Raw genomic sequence first — 17,424 nt, 5'->3', positions numbered from 1 at the left:
TGTCTTCCAAAATTCATGTTGAAACCTCATCCCCATTGTGACAGTAAGAGGAGGCGGGGTTTCAGAGAGACAGTGAGGTCCCTAGTAGGCTCATGAATGGGATTTTAGTGCCCTGATATGAGAGACCTCGGAGAGCTCCTCCCATCTGTGCCATTGCCATGGGAGGACACAGCGAGAAGATGATGTCTGTGGATCAAGAAGCAGACACCGAATCTGCCCAAGCTTTGGTTCCTGAGGCTTACAATCATGTAAGATAAATGTCTATTGTTTATAAGCCTCCCAGACTGCGGCATTTTTGTTACAGCAACCTGAACAGACTAAGAAAATGGTACTCTTTTTGTACCACAATAATAGGACAACTTTTCCCAGAAGGAAGGAAGGAAGGAAGGAAAGTAGGAATGAAGAGAAAGAAAGAATAGGCTTGAAATTAAAAGTATTAATTTTTACTGGATTCATGGATCATTCTTTAAAAAACATCAACAGGAAACTCAACATTGTAGATTCCTCTCCTTCATCGAACAAAGATCTAAGGGGTGTCTACGGTGTGCCAGGTGATACACGAAGCAGGGGGGCTACATAGCAGGGTTGGGAGTCATGTTCTGGGGAGATGCAGACAAGTCAACCAACTAATACAGTAAAATCATAGCCACCGACACAGTGTTTACTCTGGACCAGGCACTAGTTCGGCTGGTTTACCTACTACGTTAACTCAGATAATCCTTCTGGCAACCCTGAAGTCAGAACCAATATTATCCCCATCCTACGGATAAGGAGACTGAGGCACAGAGAGGATAAGGAAACTGTCTAGGATTGCAGAGATGGGGAGCCAGGACTCATACCCGGGCAGCCACGCTCTGTCCGTAGTGATAATCTATGTAAAACTGCATGTGCAGTCAGCAAGCTGCAACCCGTAGGCCACATCTGGCCCACCGTCGACTTTGGTAAATAAAGTTTTATTGGAACACAGCTGTGGGATGCCTGGGTGGCTCCTGGGATGAGTCCCGCATTGGGCTCCCCGCAGGGAGCCTGCTTCTCCCTCTGCCTGTGTCTCTGCCTCTTTCTCTGTGTCTGTCATGAATAAATAAATAAAATCTTAAAAAAAAAAAAGTAATACAGCCGTGCTCATTTGTGTCCATATTGTCTACGGCCGTCCAGATGAGCAGGACTTGAGTAGTTGCGACAGAAACCGTACAGCCCACAGAGCCAAAAAGAGGATCTGGCCCTTTACAGAAAGTGTCTCAACCCTGCTTTGGGAAGATTAATAGAAAAGTGTTCAGGAAAGGAGGGAGGGAAGGCACATCTGCCAACTCTGTCTTCTCAAGATAGTTCACATCTCTCCCTCCCCCTCCCATCTGATGCACAGGTGGCCATCGCCCCTCACTGGATGCCCTCAAGAGCCTCTTAACCATGCTGTGTCCACGCCCCACCTCTGCAGCCGTTTCCCTTCTTTCTCTGGAAAGAGATCTACCAAGGATGAGATTAGATCCCAATCCCTTCCGTTTAAAGACCTTCTAAGCCTCTCTACTGTTCTCAGAGTAAAGTCAGGACCCCTCACCATGACCTACCAGGACCTGTAGGACCTCAGCCTGCCCAGGGCTTCAACCTCATACCACACATGTCCTTTGTACTCACTGGCCACTCTCAGGATACTCTTCCCACCATCTCTTGCCTGCCCAACTCCCTAGTGACCTGCTCTTGATGCCACCCAGTGTAGGTCCCTATGTGAAGCCCTGATGCTTCTCTTTGCTCTTCCCTCATACTAGAAACTTCCATTTTCTCTGCTCCCTCCATACCTGAGGCTCTAGGGTGGCGTTTGTAGGGGCTTACACTGACCCTGTCTAATTTCCATTGAACCATGCATGCCACACCTCCAAATATATATATATAATGTATATATATATACATATACATATATATATAATATCCTTTATATATGTACATACAACATATCCTTGAATCTACAATTCTATTTTGTGAATGCAGGTTCAAGGCTAGTCCTTTGTCACCACCTCCCCCAATCAGACTGTCGTACCTATGTCCTTCAAATGTGTAGACTTTATAGCCACCACTGCTCCTACACCAGAATGCAAATCCCCTGAGGATAGGGAGCAAGGGGTTATGTGCACAGCCCCTGCTTTCATTCCCAGCGGCCAGCAAACATGTGGCACCCAGTATGTTCACTGAGTGTAGATGGAGCAGGGAGGATAAATTCCATGCAGGGAGGACCCCCAGAAATGTGAGACAGCACACTGCATTCCCACAGGAGCAGTAGAAAGGGCAGGCAATATGGCAGTGGCAGGAGATAGTGACAAAACTAGGCAATCCTTCACCCCTGATGCTGTGGAAGCCTTCGAAGGTCAAAAGGTTACATTTCCAAAGATGTGGGCCAAGAGCTGCTCGGCCCATTTCCTGGGGCTCTGATAACTGTGCCCATGTTCACTGACTATGTTCTGCTGCAGGGCCTTCAGATGGAGCGAAGGACCCTGGGGGCCGCCAGCATCCTCTTGGGTGATGTGCTGATGGGCAGACCAAGCTCCAAGCTCCATCATCGGGGGGAGCAGGGAAGGGTCTACCCCAGATGCTGGAATCCCTGTGGGACGCTCATGGCCCTTCCCCTTTCTGGGGGACACGCTCCAGATCCGGACCAGTAGGCCAGGGGTGGGTGGGCAGCTTGGCCAGATGCCGCTGAGGCCCTCAGGAGGCAGGTGAGGACTCAGCTGAGTGGACAGTGGTCCTTACGTGCACACGCGTGAGTCTCACTTACCTTAGCCAGCTGTATCTGCAGCTTATTCTTCACGTCTGTCACCTCAGAGATTCGGGCACTGAAGGCCAGGTTGGTGTGGGTAAACTGCTTCCAGAGCTGATCTGACAAGGTCTGGAAGAGGTTCTCAGCCTCCTCACGCAGCCGGATGGAGTTGGCCCGCATGTTCTGCGAGTGCCTGATGTTGTCATTGCTGAACTTGGCCCAGGTCTCAGGCACAGAGATCCTGCAGGAGGTACAGGGATGAACTAGGGATGAACTGAACTCAAGACAGGAATTGGGATGGGGGTGGAAGGCAGGTCTTGGAGAACCCCCAATCCCAAGTCTCATGCTGGGCACTCTTGCCATCTCGAGTGGGACCAACTCTGTTGGGGGGTCACCCTGGGCACTGTCGGATGTTTAGTAGTGCCCCTCTGCCTGCCAGATGCCAATAGTACTGCCCCTCCAGTCATGACAACCAAAAATGTCTCTAGACATTGCCAAATGTCCCTTGGGAGAGGGGGAACCACTGCCCCTCGTTGAGAACCACTGGGCTAATCCATCCCCCTCGTCCCCCATTTTGCAGGGCAGGTATCTGGAGCCCAGAGCACCTGGTGAATTGTAGGGAAAAGAGAGATTCCTTCAAAAAGCTCTTTTTCTGAGCACTCCCTTCTCACCACCAAAATCACGAGCCAGGCCACGAAGCAGACACTGGGGCACGGTGCTGGCTGCAGGGCCCTTTCAATTCAGTGACGAGAGCGTGCCCATGCTACCTGCCCCACCTCACTCATTCAACGATTCAACGAACGTTGTCTGAGCGACTACCACGTGCCAAGCACTGTTCCAGGCACCCAGGTCAGAGCCAGAAACAAGAGCATCAACGACCCTGTCCTCACGGTGCTAAGCTTCCAGGAGGGGAAGATAGACATCAAATAAAGAAGATATTTACGCATGGTGTATGTACTGTGAAGGACTTTAGCCGGGGAAAGACAGGCTGATGGAGTGCAGCCATCATGCGTCTGTCAGGGTCATAAATGGAAAGAAAAAGGATCGGAAGGCGTCGCGGGGCTCCTGGGTGAGCCGAGACACAAGGCTGTCACCACTGAGGGCCAGAGCAGAGGGAGGGGAAGGAGAGGGGAAGCCCTGGTGGGGGAGAGAGTGGGAGCAATCCACCCCCAACCTCCTGCTCCTCCTGCCCTCCGCCTCCCGCTGGTGCCTCTCCTCCAGGCTGAACCTAAGTGGGAACCAGATGGGAAGGCGGTCTGCTGCAGTGGGCAGCCCCCACTATAGGACGGCAGCCGGAGAGTGGATCTGGGGGGGCGGGGGGATGAACGGAGACACAGACTATTATCAGAAAAGGCAGGCAGGGAAAGCTTCTCAGAGGTGGTGCAGCATAAGGTATTCAGTTTAGACAACAGAAAGTACTTCCTGGCAGAGTCTGCAAATCCCTGCAACACACAGCCGATGTACTGCATGGGGGTCTTCTCCTCTGGGAAGCCTCTTAGAAGGAGGGGCACGTATTTCTCGGGAGCCGGCTTCATTTTGGGGGCAAACCAGACTGGGTGACTTTTTAAGATCTCTCCTAGCTGGGAAGTCTCCAGTTCTTAAATAAAACATCTCTCTTCTCAGGCAGTAGAAAAAAGAGACTCAATTTTCTGAAATAGAAGTCTCCTTTCAACATTTTAAAGCACACTTAGATTGCATGGTGAATAGAAATTTTTAAAAACCACATATCATATGTGGTCGCCTCGTCTGTCTTTTGCAGGAATTTTTAAAAATCAAGCAGTAACGGGGGTCTCTCAGCCTTCTGGAGGCGGGAGAGGGCACGGTGTCTGATCCAGACCTTTCAGCCAACAAACACTTGAGGCTCAGAGAGGTGAAGTGTCTTTTCCAAGGTCACACAGCTACTCGCGTCATCGATCCATGAAGGGAGAGGCACCTGGGATAGCAGAGAGAGACTGCGGGAGCATGCCTCCTGCTGCTGAACGAAGCACTGTCAAGGTCAGGAGCAGCAACCTCTAAGCCCTGGCCCTCCCCTGGAGCAGACAGCTGTGCTCCCCAGAGAAAACAACCCGCTCCATCACACTCTCCTTGGGGGGCATGTGCCAGAGGCAGCTTGTCTGCTGGAAGGTGGTGTGCTTTAGTAAGGGGGACGATCTTTCTGGAGCTTGTGTCCTCTAAGGATGGAGGAGGTGGCAAGCTTTGCCAGGAGGCAGGAAGGTGCCGAGGTAAAACACAGGCTCCGTGTCCAACATGGGCTCACACTGTGGCTCTGCCACTCGCTGTGTGAGGTTGGTCCAGTTGCTTCAACTCTCTGAGCCTTATTCTCCTCATAGTAAAATGGGGAGAATAATGGTATCTACCCTGCAGTTGTTGAGCAACTAAACGTGAAACCCCCATTTGGCACCTGGCAACAGGAAGCGCTTGATAAGTGTTTTAGAGTCACAAGACGCTGTTTGCAGTGTCGTGTCTAGCACTTAGCAAACATCCAGCAAAGGGCACCTACTACCAGCACCATCACCATCATCATCATCATCGGTTAAACTGCGGCAAGGAGAACTTGGGTGAGCAGAGATCCTTGCAATGTGGTCTCCCAACGTCCTTTCGCCTGCCCTGCTATGGCCCTGTTTCAAGAAAACCTCCAATACAGAGCCTGGGCTAGCACATCTGGTGAGCAATCAGTCACAGCTGTGGCACTTGCCTTCCAGCTGGAGTCGCTGGACGGGGACTTTAAACAGCAGGCCCCGAGTCTCTGCCAGCCCCTGGTTTTGAGCTCTCAGGGAGGCATCTGTCTGGGAAGGGGATCCTCCAGACTCCCACTCCGGATAGCCAGCTGCTGCTGAGGCGACGAGGTGCCTGAAGTCCCATGGCCAGTGCCATGGGGAGCGGAGGCGGGGGAGTCCCCTTGTTGGGAACAGGAGGAGGAGGAGGGTCCCCATGAGTTGCCACTACCGGAAACCCCAAAGGGTCATTGCAACACTTTGATATTTACTGAGGTCCAGCTGGTGGCCCCAGGTTCAGACCAAGGAGACTGCCAAGAAATTCCTTTCCTCTCTTCTTTCTTCCCCCGCTCCCTTCCTCTTTTCACTCATTTGCTCACTCAACAAGGGTTTACTGTGTGACAGGCACAAATATGTGTACTAGAAGTCTTCTTTCTCTCTCTTTTTTTAAAAAAGATTTTACTTATTTATTCATGAGAGACACACAGAGAGGAGAGAGAGAAAGAGACACAGGCAGAGGGAGAAGCAGGCTCCATGCAGGGAGCCCGACGTGGGACTCGATCCCGGGTCTCCAGGATTACACCCTGGGCCGAAGGTGACACTAAACTGCCGAGCCACCCGGGATGCCCTCTCTCTCTCTCTTTTTCTAAGAGACCAAGAGAGATACCACCATCTCTACTTGTACCCAGAGCACTACTCTGTCCAGCCCTCATCATCCCAGACCTTAGACTGCCGATTGGGAAAGCAGGCCTAAGTTCTGCGTGAAATTCCATCAACAGGGACATGCCTATGACATAGCCAGGCACACAGAAGGCACCTACCTCGGAGCTGCTGTGACAAGAAAATGAGGTCACACCGCAAACACTCAATTCATGTTCGCTGCTGTCTTTCCCCCACACTGGACTCTGTGCTCAGCGCTCCACACACCCACCTTTTTATACTCAGAGCAGCTCTGGGAGGTGGGCACTATTTTTACTGCAGTACAGATGGGGCCCAGAGAGATTAAGTACTTTGTCCCAAGCATGAGTGCAGAGGCTGAATCTGAAGCCAGGCAGCCTGGCTCCAGAATCCACTCTTAAGCCGCCACCAGCACTGACGGGCATTCGTTGGCTCTTGCAGCAGAGCTTGGATTCCTCCTCCGCCTGGTTACAGCCATTCTATTTTGGATTTGTTTGATGGAATTGCCACTCGGGGTGCCTGGCATGCCCTGGCTCATGGCAGTGGCTGTGTGACCTTCCCTAAGCCAATCTCTTACACCCCCTTGCTGGAACTTGAATCTTGGGCAAAGTGGGGCAAGAATGAAGAGAGGAGGGCTCTGACAATACAGCTGATTAGCTCCCACTGCCTGGCTCATTCAAGCTGCTAGAACCTTCCTGTCCATCCAGCCTTCTCCTGAAGTCTGTGGCTCCCTCAGCAGCCTTCCAGTAAATTCCATCTTGTCTTATGTTAGCCAGCATTGGATTCCGTGGCTTGCAACAGAGAATCCTCACTCACCCACTTTGCCTCTTACTTGACTGATGCATGATAACCCCTTATGGTTCCTTGGCAGAAGCAGACCTGGAAGCCCTCACATCCATCAAGCTCGGCCAGAGATGGGTACCAAGAGCCCACTACTTACGTGCCATCGACTTTCTCCATGCCATGGAAAAAGCTGATGCAGTCTGACGTGTTCCTCAGGTTAAAGCACTTCTCATCGATAAACTGGGCTGAGGTTTTGTCCTCCAGGTCCCTCTCCAGAGCATGCTGAGCATCTCGGTTATCCCTGTGTGGGGCAAGGATTTGTCCCTAGGTTATGTACTTACCCAGAGTCCCTCACATGACGTGACCCAGGAGCGTGGTGCAGAGCCATTGCTGAAAGCCAAGCCTCTGGACTCCCAGAAGGGTGCTCTCTCTATCCCCAGTGGCTTCTCGGCCTCTTCCCACTTTGATGCCCTCATCACACTACTCCCATCCCCTTAATACGCTAGGATCTGTTGTCATCTAGAACAGGGGTGGACAAACATTTACTGTAAAGGGTCAAATACTAAATATTTTGGGCTTTGTAAGTCATAGGGTCTCTGCTGCAACTACTCAGCTATGCAGGAAAACAGTAAATGAACGGGCATGACTATGTCCCAATAAAACTTTACAGAAGCAGGTGGTGGGCCAGACTTGGGCCCCCAGCTGTACTTTGCTGACCCGATTGAGAAGATATGAATTCTCACTGCGGACAGAGCCCAGTATTGATTTAGATCACTTCACAGATCATTGTGTTTGACCCTATGCTGGGCACAGAGGGAAAAGACATGAACTCATTCACTACCAGTGACCCAGTCACTACTACCAGACCCAGTCACTACCTTCCAGTTGCTTACAGATTTGTATAAATAGAGCAGAGATAAATAAAGAATGGTAGGGTTTGAAAAGGATACTAAGTAATGCAGAGGAGGAAGCCATTAACTCCAGGTGAGAACGTTTCTGAGGTAGGTTCCATAAAACAGTAGACAGGTGGGCGGGGGAATGAGGAGTCCAAGCTGAGGACTTCACATGTGCAAAAGCAAAGAAACGAGACATCCAGGTGTTTAGGGACCTCTTAGCAGCTCATTAAGGCTGACAGAATAAGGGGCTGGCAGAGTCAGGAGCTAGGGGGAGCCAGGACCTGGACAGTCAGATGGGTAGGATCAGAGACCGGGCCGAGTCAGGGAGCCTGCAGAGCTAGTGACTGGTGGGGCGAAGCATGGGACAGTCAGGAATTGGACAGTCAGGGATGGGTGGAGTCAGGGAGGGGGCGGAGTCAGGGTGGGCGGAGTCAGGGACTGGACAGAATCAGGGAGTGGGCGGAGTCAGGCAGTGGGTGGAGTCAGGGCCTGGACAGAATCAGAGAGTGGGCGGAGTCAGGGACTGGGCAGAGTCAGGGAGGGGGCGGAGTCAGGGGCTGGGCAGGGTCTTGATTGGGCGGAGCCAGGACCTAGACAGAGATGGGTGGGATCAAGGATTGGGTGGAGTCAGGGAGTGGGCGGAGTGAGGGGCTGGACAGCATCAAGGAGTGGGCGGGGTTAGGGAGTGGGCGGAGTCAGGGTGGGCGGAGTCAGTGACTGGGCGGAGCCAAACATTGGACGGTCAGGGATGGGGGAATCAGAGACTGGGCGGAGTCAGGGACACAGTAGAGGTGAGCCGAGGACAGTGGTAGGGCCAGTACTTGGTGCCTTCAGGGCTGGTATCTTGCCTGGGAACCTTAGACTTACAGGCCACTGTGTGCCAAACTCCAGACCCTGGAGAACCACTTTTGTGGTTCTTGTCATGTTCTCAAAGTACCTGTGCTATTATTTACTTACTACTTTTCATAAATCACTTCTAAAATATAAATAAGTGTATTTTATTTTTTTTTTAATTTTTTTATGTATTTATGATAGTCACAGAGAGAGAGAGAGAGGCAGAGACACAGGCAGAGGGAGAAGCAGGCTCCATGCACCGGGAGCCTGATGTGGGATTCGATCTTGGGTCTCCAGGATCGCGCCCTGGGCCAAAGGCAGGCGCCAAACCGCTGCGCCACCCAGGGATCCCAAATAAGTGTATTTTAAAGGGAAAAATCTTCATCGCTCTCTTTAAAGGAACATCAGTAGCACCTTCCATTATTGGGTCACCTCAAACATAAATACTAAGAAAACACTAACAGAATCCTAGCTAGAATCTGTTGTCTCCAGAAGGTTCTAAGCCTGAACCCTTCTGTCTCTCTCTTAATAGAAACAAGATTAGTCAGTGTTAAAGACACACAAGCATCGACTGGGACTCTGCCCTTGAAGTGCTTGGAAGTGACGGGGAGTAACCTTCACTGAGCCAGCTGATGTCCAGACACCAACTAAAGTGAGTGGTGCACATTTCATACTGGGGTGTCTGTGTGTCTGTGCGTCCGTGTGCATGTGCATGATCCTTCTCTCTCCCTCATCTTTCTTGGCTTCTCTCTGTCTTGGGGATTTTGTGTCTCTTTCTCTGTCCCTCTCCCCTGTCTCTGTTCATCTTTTTTGCCACTTTCTCTTTCTGCTATGGACACCGGATGCTGGTGACAGCTTTCAAACAGGCTGGAAGCAAAGAAAGTAAATCGTGTTGGTGGGTTCCCACTTATCAGAATGCTCAGGGAGTCATGTTGGGACAGGAGAAACCATCCTGAGTCCCCTGAGGCCTTCTGAATTGGCAGAGCCATGGAGGAATGGGGCCCTGTCCTGCCTAATGAACTGGAACGTGAAGACCAGAATGTAGAAAAGAAACATGCCAGAGCCTTAGAGGGGACCCAGGGCCTCAGAATCCCTGGTCTACTGGTCCAGCTAATGAGCCTAGAGAAAGAGGGGGCAGCCCCTGTCTCCCCACCTCAGCCAGTGACGTAGAGCCCAGCCAGAGCCAAGGCTCACCCTGCTGTCAGCCTGCAAGGAAAAGCCTTGATAGGGCTTCTGCTCAGCCTTTTCTGCCTTGCCAAGGCTTCTGGTGACATAGGGACACAGCTCCGCCTGGATGCAGGCCTGAGGCCTCCCCCAGAAAACCATGAGGCCACAGGCCAGCACCAGGGAGGCCACCTGAGCCGGTCAGCAGTGGAGCCTCCCCACGGGGGCAAGGCTACACTGAGTTCTACCCAGCCACTGAGGCTCCGGCCAGTGCCAGGTTAATCAGGGAGCCCTGGCAACATGAGCTGCTTCCTGCCAGAAAACAGGCCTCCTCTGCCAGAGAGCCACTGCCCAAGGTCAAAGAGCCTCTCTCGAGGGTGGCTCAGCCTCTGTTCTGGCAAAGGGGAGGGATGCCTCTCCACCTGCTCACGTTCTCTACCCCCACCCTCCCTGCCCCAGCTGCCTGCACCTCTCAGTGTCTGTCCTCAATCCCCCCAACTTTTCCTCTGTCTCTGTGTCCACCCCTCTCCTCCTCTCTAGCTGTTGGTACACTTCCACATCTTGCTTCCATGCTGAGATTGCACAAGCAGTCCCCCCCTCACCGTCCCATCTTGGGATTTCCCCTCCTTGAGTCCAGCTCCCCAATGTCAAGTCTGGGATTCTGTTCACTCTGTGGGCTCAAACTATCCCCTGTCCCAAACTCCAGCCCTCTGTCACCCTCATATGCCGAGTTCCTGCCATAGCCTTAAATAGGGAACCTCAAGCACAAATAGGGAACCTCTCTTTCTTGCCCAAAGTGATCATAAAAATAAGGGCAAGAAAAAACCCAGTGAAGACATTTCCTTACCCAAAGCACTCCCTTTGTTAAAAAGATTCCTTTTTAAATATAAATATGTAAGGGTTTTTTTTTTTTTTTAAAGCAAATTGATGTATAGACAAACACGAGGCAAACAATAGTCCAGGTGGGAGGTGAAAGTATCAGAAATCAGGTCAGAGGCGTGCAAATGACCCTGCTTTCATCCATTTACAGGTCCCTGCATCACTGCTGTGTGTGCACCTGATTTCAGACACCTCCGCCTCTGAGATCTGCCCTGACCACACCCTTAGATCTGCAGGGAGATTTTCAGCACTGCCCTGGATGCTGTTCTATCCTGGGTGATCCTGTCACCTTCCACCTACTCCTCAATGGAGGCGGGGGGCTGCTCTGTGTGTATTGGGAGGGCAGGTGACTGCTCCTTCTGGGGCACAGCAAGCCCCCAGAGCCTAGCTGCAAGCCGCCTGACCCCTGAGCATCTCGTCCAGGTTACCCACATGCCCCACGCAGCTGGAAGGGGCAGCTGTGGCTAGGTGACCAGCCCTGCTCTTGTCCTGTGTGTCTGAGTACACGAAGAGGAGAAACCAGGAGAACAGCGCACCCCATAAGAGTTGAAGGCAGTGCCCAGCTCCAGCATCAAGAGGGAAGGCTACCTCCAGGGGAGCCAAGCACCAAGGGCTTCGCTATGGGCCCCAAGCCCTGTAAAACTCAGGTCTCCCTTTAATTATGAGGGGGAGCCTCCTGGCTTGTCATGATACTGGTTATGTAATCTTCCAAGAACAAAAAGATGATTGCTTTTGAAGACTCCCGGCTCAAGGCGCCTGCCAGCTCCCCTCTGGAGATGCCCTGGCCCCTCACCTTGATGCCTGATGCCACCCGCTCTCAGCCATCTCCCCAAGTTCAGAACAAACACGGGGAAGCCCCAGGCTAAGAGAGGCCTCAGTGAGGCCCATTTCTTTTGCCAAGGCACTGCGTGCAAATAATAACAATCAGCAACGGTGGTGGCAGCACCGACCCCGCTGGCCTTGCAGATGCTACAAATCAGGATTTTATTTTCTTCCCTGGAGAGCTGGTTGTTAAACACTTGCCAACGCACCACTGACCGAAAGAACCACCTAGAGACGGACAGCCATCTGCTTGCCCTCGGAAACCAAGGAGACCCAAAACAGATGCCAGAAGGGGGAGAGAAAGCAGTTCTTACCGCATCTGGATATCAATTCTTTGAGCTAGTTTTCTCATCTGTTCTTGGCAACATTTTAGCAAATCTACTTCCTACAGTGAAAAATATCAAAAAAACAAAAAAACAAACAAACAAACAAAAACAGCGTCACTTAGAAAGTCATGGCACCTCACTTCCCAGGCTAGTGACTCTACCCCTGCCTCTCGCAGCCCACCTTGACCATCCCCCCAAGGTGAAATGTCAGGGCAGGGTCCATTTCCTGCCTCATCCCACCTGATCCCTGGGCCAGATAGGTAAGGGTCAGCTGTGGAGGCTCTACATTCCTCGTCTTTTTTTTTTTTTTTTTTAAGATTTTATTTATTTATTCATGAGAGACAGAGAGAGAGAGTCAGTGACACGGGCAGAGGGAGAAGCAGGCTCCATGCAGGGAGCCCAATGTGGGACTCGATCCTGGGACCAGGATCACCCCCTGAGCCAAAGGCAAGCGCTAAACTGCTGAGCCACCCAGGGATCCCCTGCATTCCTCGTCTTACTTCCTTTTTTATACACTTTCTGATTAAAAGAAAATTTAGCACCTACTATGTGCCAAGTGCTCATTTGTAGATTGTTTTATCATTATATTAAATAATGCATATGAAATGGTACAGTGTATGACATCCAGTAGGTGCTCCATAAACACTAGCTTTTGTTATTGTTACTTATTGGTATTATTGTTATGTTGTTCATTTTGGAGATCAAAACCGAGGGTCCCATGACCTCACTTCCCTGTTCTCTATGGAATGTAGGCCCTCAATGATGCTTTCTGAGCCCTGAGTTTTCATGCGGTGACACATGGCTTCTGCTCCTGATGGGAACTCAGAAACCTCTGTGACTAGAGGAGCCTCCTCCCTTGGGGCGGGTGGGGGCGGGGGGCATCTTACCTGGATAAGGTTCTTCTCCACATCGTCATGGACCAAATCAATCCCAATCCTTTTCTCTCGATGGTACAGGCACTCCAGGGCCACCTGTAGGGAGCAGCAGGAGTAACATGTTTTCCCTGCACCCATATGGAGACACTGACCAGAGGCAACTCACATCCACCTTTGCTATAATCTGTTTTATCCTCAGGAAACCTGGATGCTTCATGTGGCCTCATCGCTGTGCACATGAGCGGGCTTCCACCTCCCCTTCTCCCTCCGTGGGGACCACGGGGTGCCAGGACTGCCAATGGGAAGCATGCTGGTGCCTATCTCTCAGGTTTGCTGTGTGGATTAAGTTGGCTCGACAAATGTAAAGCACTCAGAATATGGTCAAAAATTATTACCTATGAACATGTATGAAAGCCCCTTTTTGAAGATCTGTAAATGGGGAGGAGGGGAAAGCTTTGCAAAGTGACCAAGGCCACGTGAGACCCAGGCAACCCTGTGACACAGCCATGCACCTTGCAGCTGTCATGGGGACATGGGCAGAATGGAACAGAAAATGGGAAAAGTGACTGCTCAGGGGAGCTCCCAGAATGAGAGGCTGAGAAAGGCTGGTGATTGGGCCATGAGCCCGTGATGTCACAAAGACTAGCAGAAGCAAGAAGGGAGGGAGGGAATGGCCCATCTTGGTGCTGGAATGCAAATGCATCTGGGAACTCAGGAGGGGAGAGGGGTTCACATCACAAGAATTTACTGAGCCCCTTTTCTGACCACACCCGATCAAGGTGCTAGGGATACCACAACTAACAGATCAGAGGGTCCCTGCACTAATGGAGCTCTAAGAGACAGGAGAGAACACACACAAGTAAACGCAGAAAGAGGTGCAATCATTTCAGTAAGGAAGACTTGGATGAGAATAGTCAGGGCGATGTGGGGTTGGCCAGGAAGGACTTTGCTAGGGAGATGACAGACTAAGACCTGAATTATCAGAAGCAGCAGAGGTGAATGGGAATGCTGTGCCAGGAAGAGGGAACAGCAGGTGCAAAGGTCCTGAGGTAGGAAGGGGAGCAGACAGGAAGCCCCTGGAACTGGAGGAGGTGAGGCTGGAGCAGTGAGTAGAACCTGGGCCGTGCAGAGGCTAGGGCTGGTGACAAGGAATTTAGATGTTAACCAGGGTGCATCAAGGGGGTTTTAGTGAGGGCGTGTGGAGATCCAATTTAATATATAAAATCACCCCTCTGGCTGGAAGATGGGTGGGAGGAGGGCAGGAGTGGGGAGGAGAGGAAGGAGGTAGTCATCGTTGTCCAAGGGGAGGGCAGTAGTGCTGGAGATGGGGAGAAATGGAGCTGAAAAATCTCTTATCCCCAAGTCACCCTGCGGCTGTCGGGGAGCTGCCTATGACCAAGTGGAGCCAGGTTTTCCGGACAGGCAGAGTCAGGACCTTTCCTGCAGATGTCCTCACACCTGACACGGAGCAGAAATGGCAGCAGGGGGCTTCCAGGCAGGAGGTTCTGAGTCCCTGCCTGCTCTGGGGAGCAGCAGAACATCATCCTGTGTGACCAAGGTTGGCTCCCAGAGCATGAGAGGAAGGTAACGCCAGTTCCTCACCCGATGTCCATTCCAGGACCCAGTGAAGACCACTCACCCACCCAGACTCCTCTGCAGCCACAGAGCCCAGGAGACTTCCGGCAGATGGGCTAGGAATGGAAACACAGGATATTTCCTTCCAGAAAACTGACATTCCCTGCCACAGCTGGCACAGGTGCCCTTTGCCCTAGCCCTATCTTCCTGCCTCAAATGAGAACATCAAAATGCTCCTTGCAAGCAGGAGCCTGCAAAATCTCTTGAGAGATTTGATACAAAATCTCTTTGCAAGCAATAGGACAAAAGCCACATGCTGACGATGGCAGAGCAGAAAGACGGGCACCTGGGTCGCCTCCGGCATCAAGTGGAGGCGGCAGCAGGCTGCTCTGTTTCCTCCTGGAATTCTCATTAGGACAGAAAAATCAGTTCCTACTTGGCTGAGCCTTGGCTGAGTGGCCATCAGGTACCCGTTACATGCCGCCAAAAGAAGCCTAACTGATCCGGGATGTGACTGGAGATCAGAAGTGTCGGGAACACTCCCATCCAGGTATTTATTCATTTACTCAACAAACACAGAGTGCCTACTATGTGCCACGCACTGTGCTAGGCTGGGAAGATATTCAGAACACCGGCCCAGATGACCGCCGTCCACAGAGACACTGCTCACGGAGAACCAGCACAGACATGCTGCCCAGCACAGCTGAGGATCCGTCTGGAACACGCCGGTGACAGGGCAGACAAGAATCCCTGCCCTCGTGGCACTTAGATTCTAGCTCGGGGAGCAAAAAATAAATAAATATATGGCGTAAGTGATAGAGTATGTTAGAAGGTGTTCACGGGTATGGGGCAAAATACAGCAATTATTTTAAGTATATCCTTTAAAGACCACCCTGTGTGCATGAGTGCATGCACACACACACGCGCGCGCGCATACACACACGGGATGTCTGGATAAAACCTCTGCAGTTCCGATGTAATCCCAAGGGGAAAAGGAAATCCGATTCAGCCTGAGGAACCCTGATTTGACTGGGATGATCCTGGACTGTAGAAAGGGATCGCAGATGATAATGCAGCTCAAACTGACCTGCGAAGTGCCTGTGGCCTTCGCCCAAGAGGAGCTGATGGCACAGGGCTGCATCTCAGAGGCTGCCTTGCCCCCCCCGCCCCCCCACTCACCTGCAGTGGACAGTTGAGCTCCTCAGCCGCACACTCCAGCCGCCTCTTGACTGTCTCCAAGCTGTAGCTCTCGTTCAGAAGCCTCTCCAGCTCATAGCACAGCTCAGACTTCCAGAAGCCAATGTCCGACAGCCTCTGGCCCAGGTTCCGGCTGGTGCCCTCCTGCATCTGGCGCGTCAGCTGGTCCTTGTCCTGCATGAGCCGCATGGAGTCGCCCGTCAGCCGGCTGGCCCATAGCCGAGAGGCCTCGGCCCCACGCATCTGCAGCTCATTGGACTGGTCCCAGTCGTGGGGGTTGTAGCGGCAGAAGAGTGCAGAGCGCAGCGCGGGCAGGATGGTGGGTGGCCGCAGGGCGCTGCGGCACGTGGCTCCCTCATCCACGCAGGTCTGGGAATTGGAGATCTTATAGAGGAGGCTGGGTCTCCAGGAGTTGAGGCAGCGGTACCCAGGCAGGTAATAGGGCTGGTAACATTCCTGGATCTCTGGGGCCGGCACAGCCGGAGGCAGCGTACTGAAGCCACAGCCTTTCTTGGGGCCACAGTAATTGGCGGTTTGAGTGGTTCCAAGAAACTCCATCCTGCCCCATCAGCCACACTAGGGCAAAACTCTGAGGGGATAAGGCACCGAGGAAGGGGAAGGATCTTCTCTTAGGGATGGGCAGGACCTCTATGACTCAGCACTGTTGTCATAAAGCCCCAGGGGAACGGGGCTCTCATGGGGCTCTTGCTCATTTCAGGCCCACTAGGCCATATTGTCCCAGTCGAAACACAGCAAGAAACAAAATGAATAGGGGCTTCTCAAGCCATGGAATTGGAGGTGCAAGAAATGGCATTTATCTATTCTGTGGTAATAATCAAATCTGCCTTTCACACCTTTCACACCTAACGCTGCCTATGGGAGAAAATATAATGTCAGCTCAGAGGCCATCTGGTGGTTAGTTGTCTTCCTTCCCCCTTTGTCCTCAAGATGGCACCAAAGTGGAGCATCTGTGGTGTGGAGTACTACTCAGCAGTAAAAAAGGAATCACAAATGTATTAAGCCAAGTGGAAGCGGCTAGACTCAAAAGGCCACACAACCTGTATGGCTCCATCTAATAGACAGCATTCTGGAGACGTGGATTCATATGGACAGAGGACATATCAGGGGCAACTGGGGGCTGGGGGTAGTGGGGCAGGAAGACTGACCACAAGGGAGCAAAGAAGCATGGGAAAACGTGGGGGCAATGACAGTACTCTCCCATGTCTTGTCTGTGTTGGGGGTTACACAGCTGTTTGTGTTTGTCAAAACCCACAGAGCTATTCACTGAAAAGAGTGAATTTTACTGTACATAAGTCATACTTCAATAACTTTAACTCAAGAAGGGCAGCAAGGGGAGAGATTGTGAGGCAGAGACCTCATAGCTCACCCGCCAAGCCCCAGCACCCAGCACGCTGATGAATAATTGAATGAATCAATGAATGGGCATCTAGAATCAAGAGTTTTATTGTGCCAGAAAGCATATTCAATCCTCTACTCTATACCAATGTTTTTATCCATCAAGAAACTTACTCCCTTCTTGGGCTGGTGGGAGTGGCAACGAGATCCCAAGGCAGAGAACCAGAGGGGTGCTTGACCGGTGGGGCCTTTCCCCACTTCTGATATGGGAAAAAGCAGAACCTAACCTGCAAATAAGTGGTCCTTGTTAGGGAGGTGTGATGGTCAAGGGGAACTTTTGCCCTAATTACAACTGAAACCAGGGGTTACAGAGGACCAAGGCAGAGAGAGATGACCAAGCCCCTTCTGCATATCTGATGCTTTACATATACTCATTGAATTTCCACAGTGAACCTAGAACAAAAGGGTGGGCTCTACACTCATCTTACAGGGTGGGCTCTGCACCCCCTCCACACCCACACTTTACTTTGTAGGATTCTTTAAGATGAGACACCACACACAGGAAGTGCTTGCACATCC

General features: G+C 51.7%; 1 protein-coding gene across 1 annotated transcript in view; it reads right to left on the bottom strand.

Moving 5' to 3' along the window:
* The window catches only part of TEKT5 (tektin 5), a 38,863-nt gene extending 22,816 nt beyond the window's left edge, over positions 1–16,047 (bottom strand). Inside the window, exons 1-5 of the mRNA XM_041750050.1 lie at positions 15,472–16,047; positions 12,730–12,813; positions 11,831–11,901; positions 7,079–7,222; positions 2,765–2,987 (exon numbers count right to left, since the gene is read on the bottom strand). Coding sequence (XP_041605984.1) covers positions 2,765–2,987; positions 7,079–7,222; positions 11,831–11,901; positions 12,730–12,813; positions 15,472–16,047 — 1,098 coding nt within the window. The remainder of the gene's footprint in view (positions 1–2,764; positions 2,988–7,078; positions 7,223–11,830; positions 11,902–12,729; positions 12,814–15,471) is intronic.
* Between the last annotated feature and the right edge of the window lie 1,377 nt (positions 16,048–17,424).

This window comes from Vulpes lagopus, chromosome 3 (assembly GCF_018345385.1).
Source record: "Vulpes lagopus strain Blue_001 chromosome 3, ASM1834538v1, whole genome shotgun sequence".
In the NCBI taxonomy this organism is placed as follows: Eukaryota; Metazoa; Chordata; class Mammalia; order Carnivora; family Canidae; genus Vulpes; species Vulpes lagopus.
The sequence above is the reverse complement of the archived record's forward strand: the minus strand, read 5'-3'. Positions and strand labels throughout refer to the sequence as shown.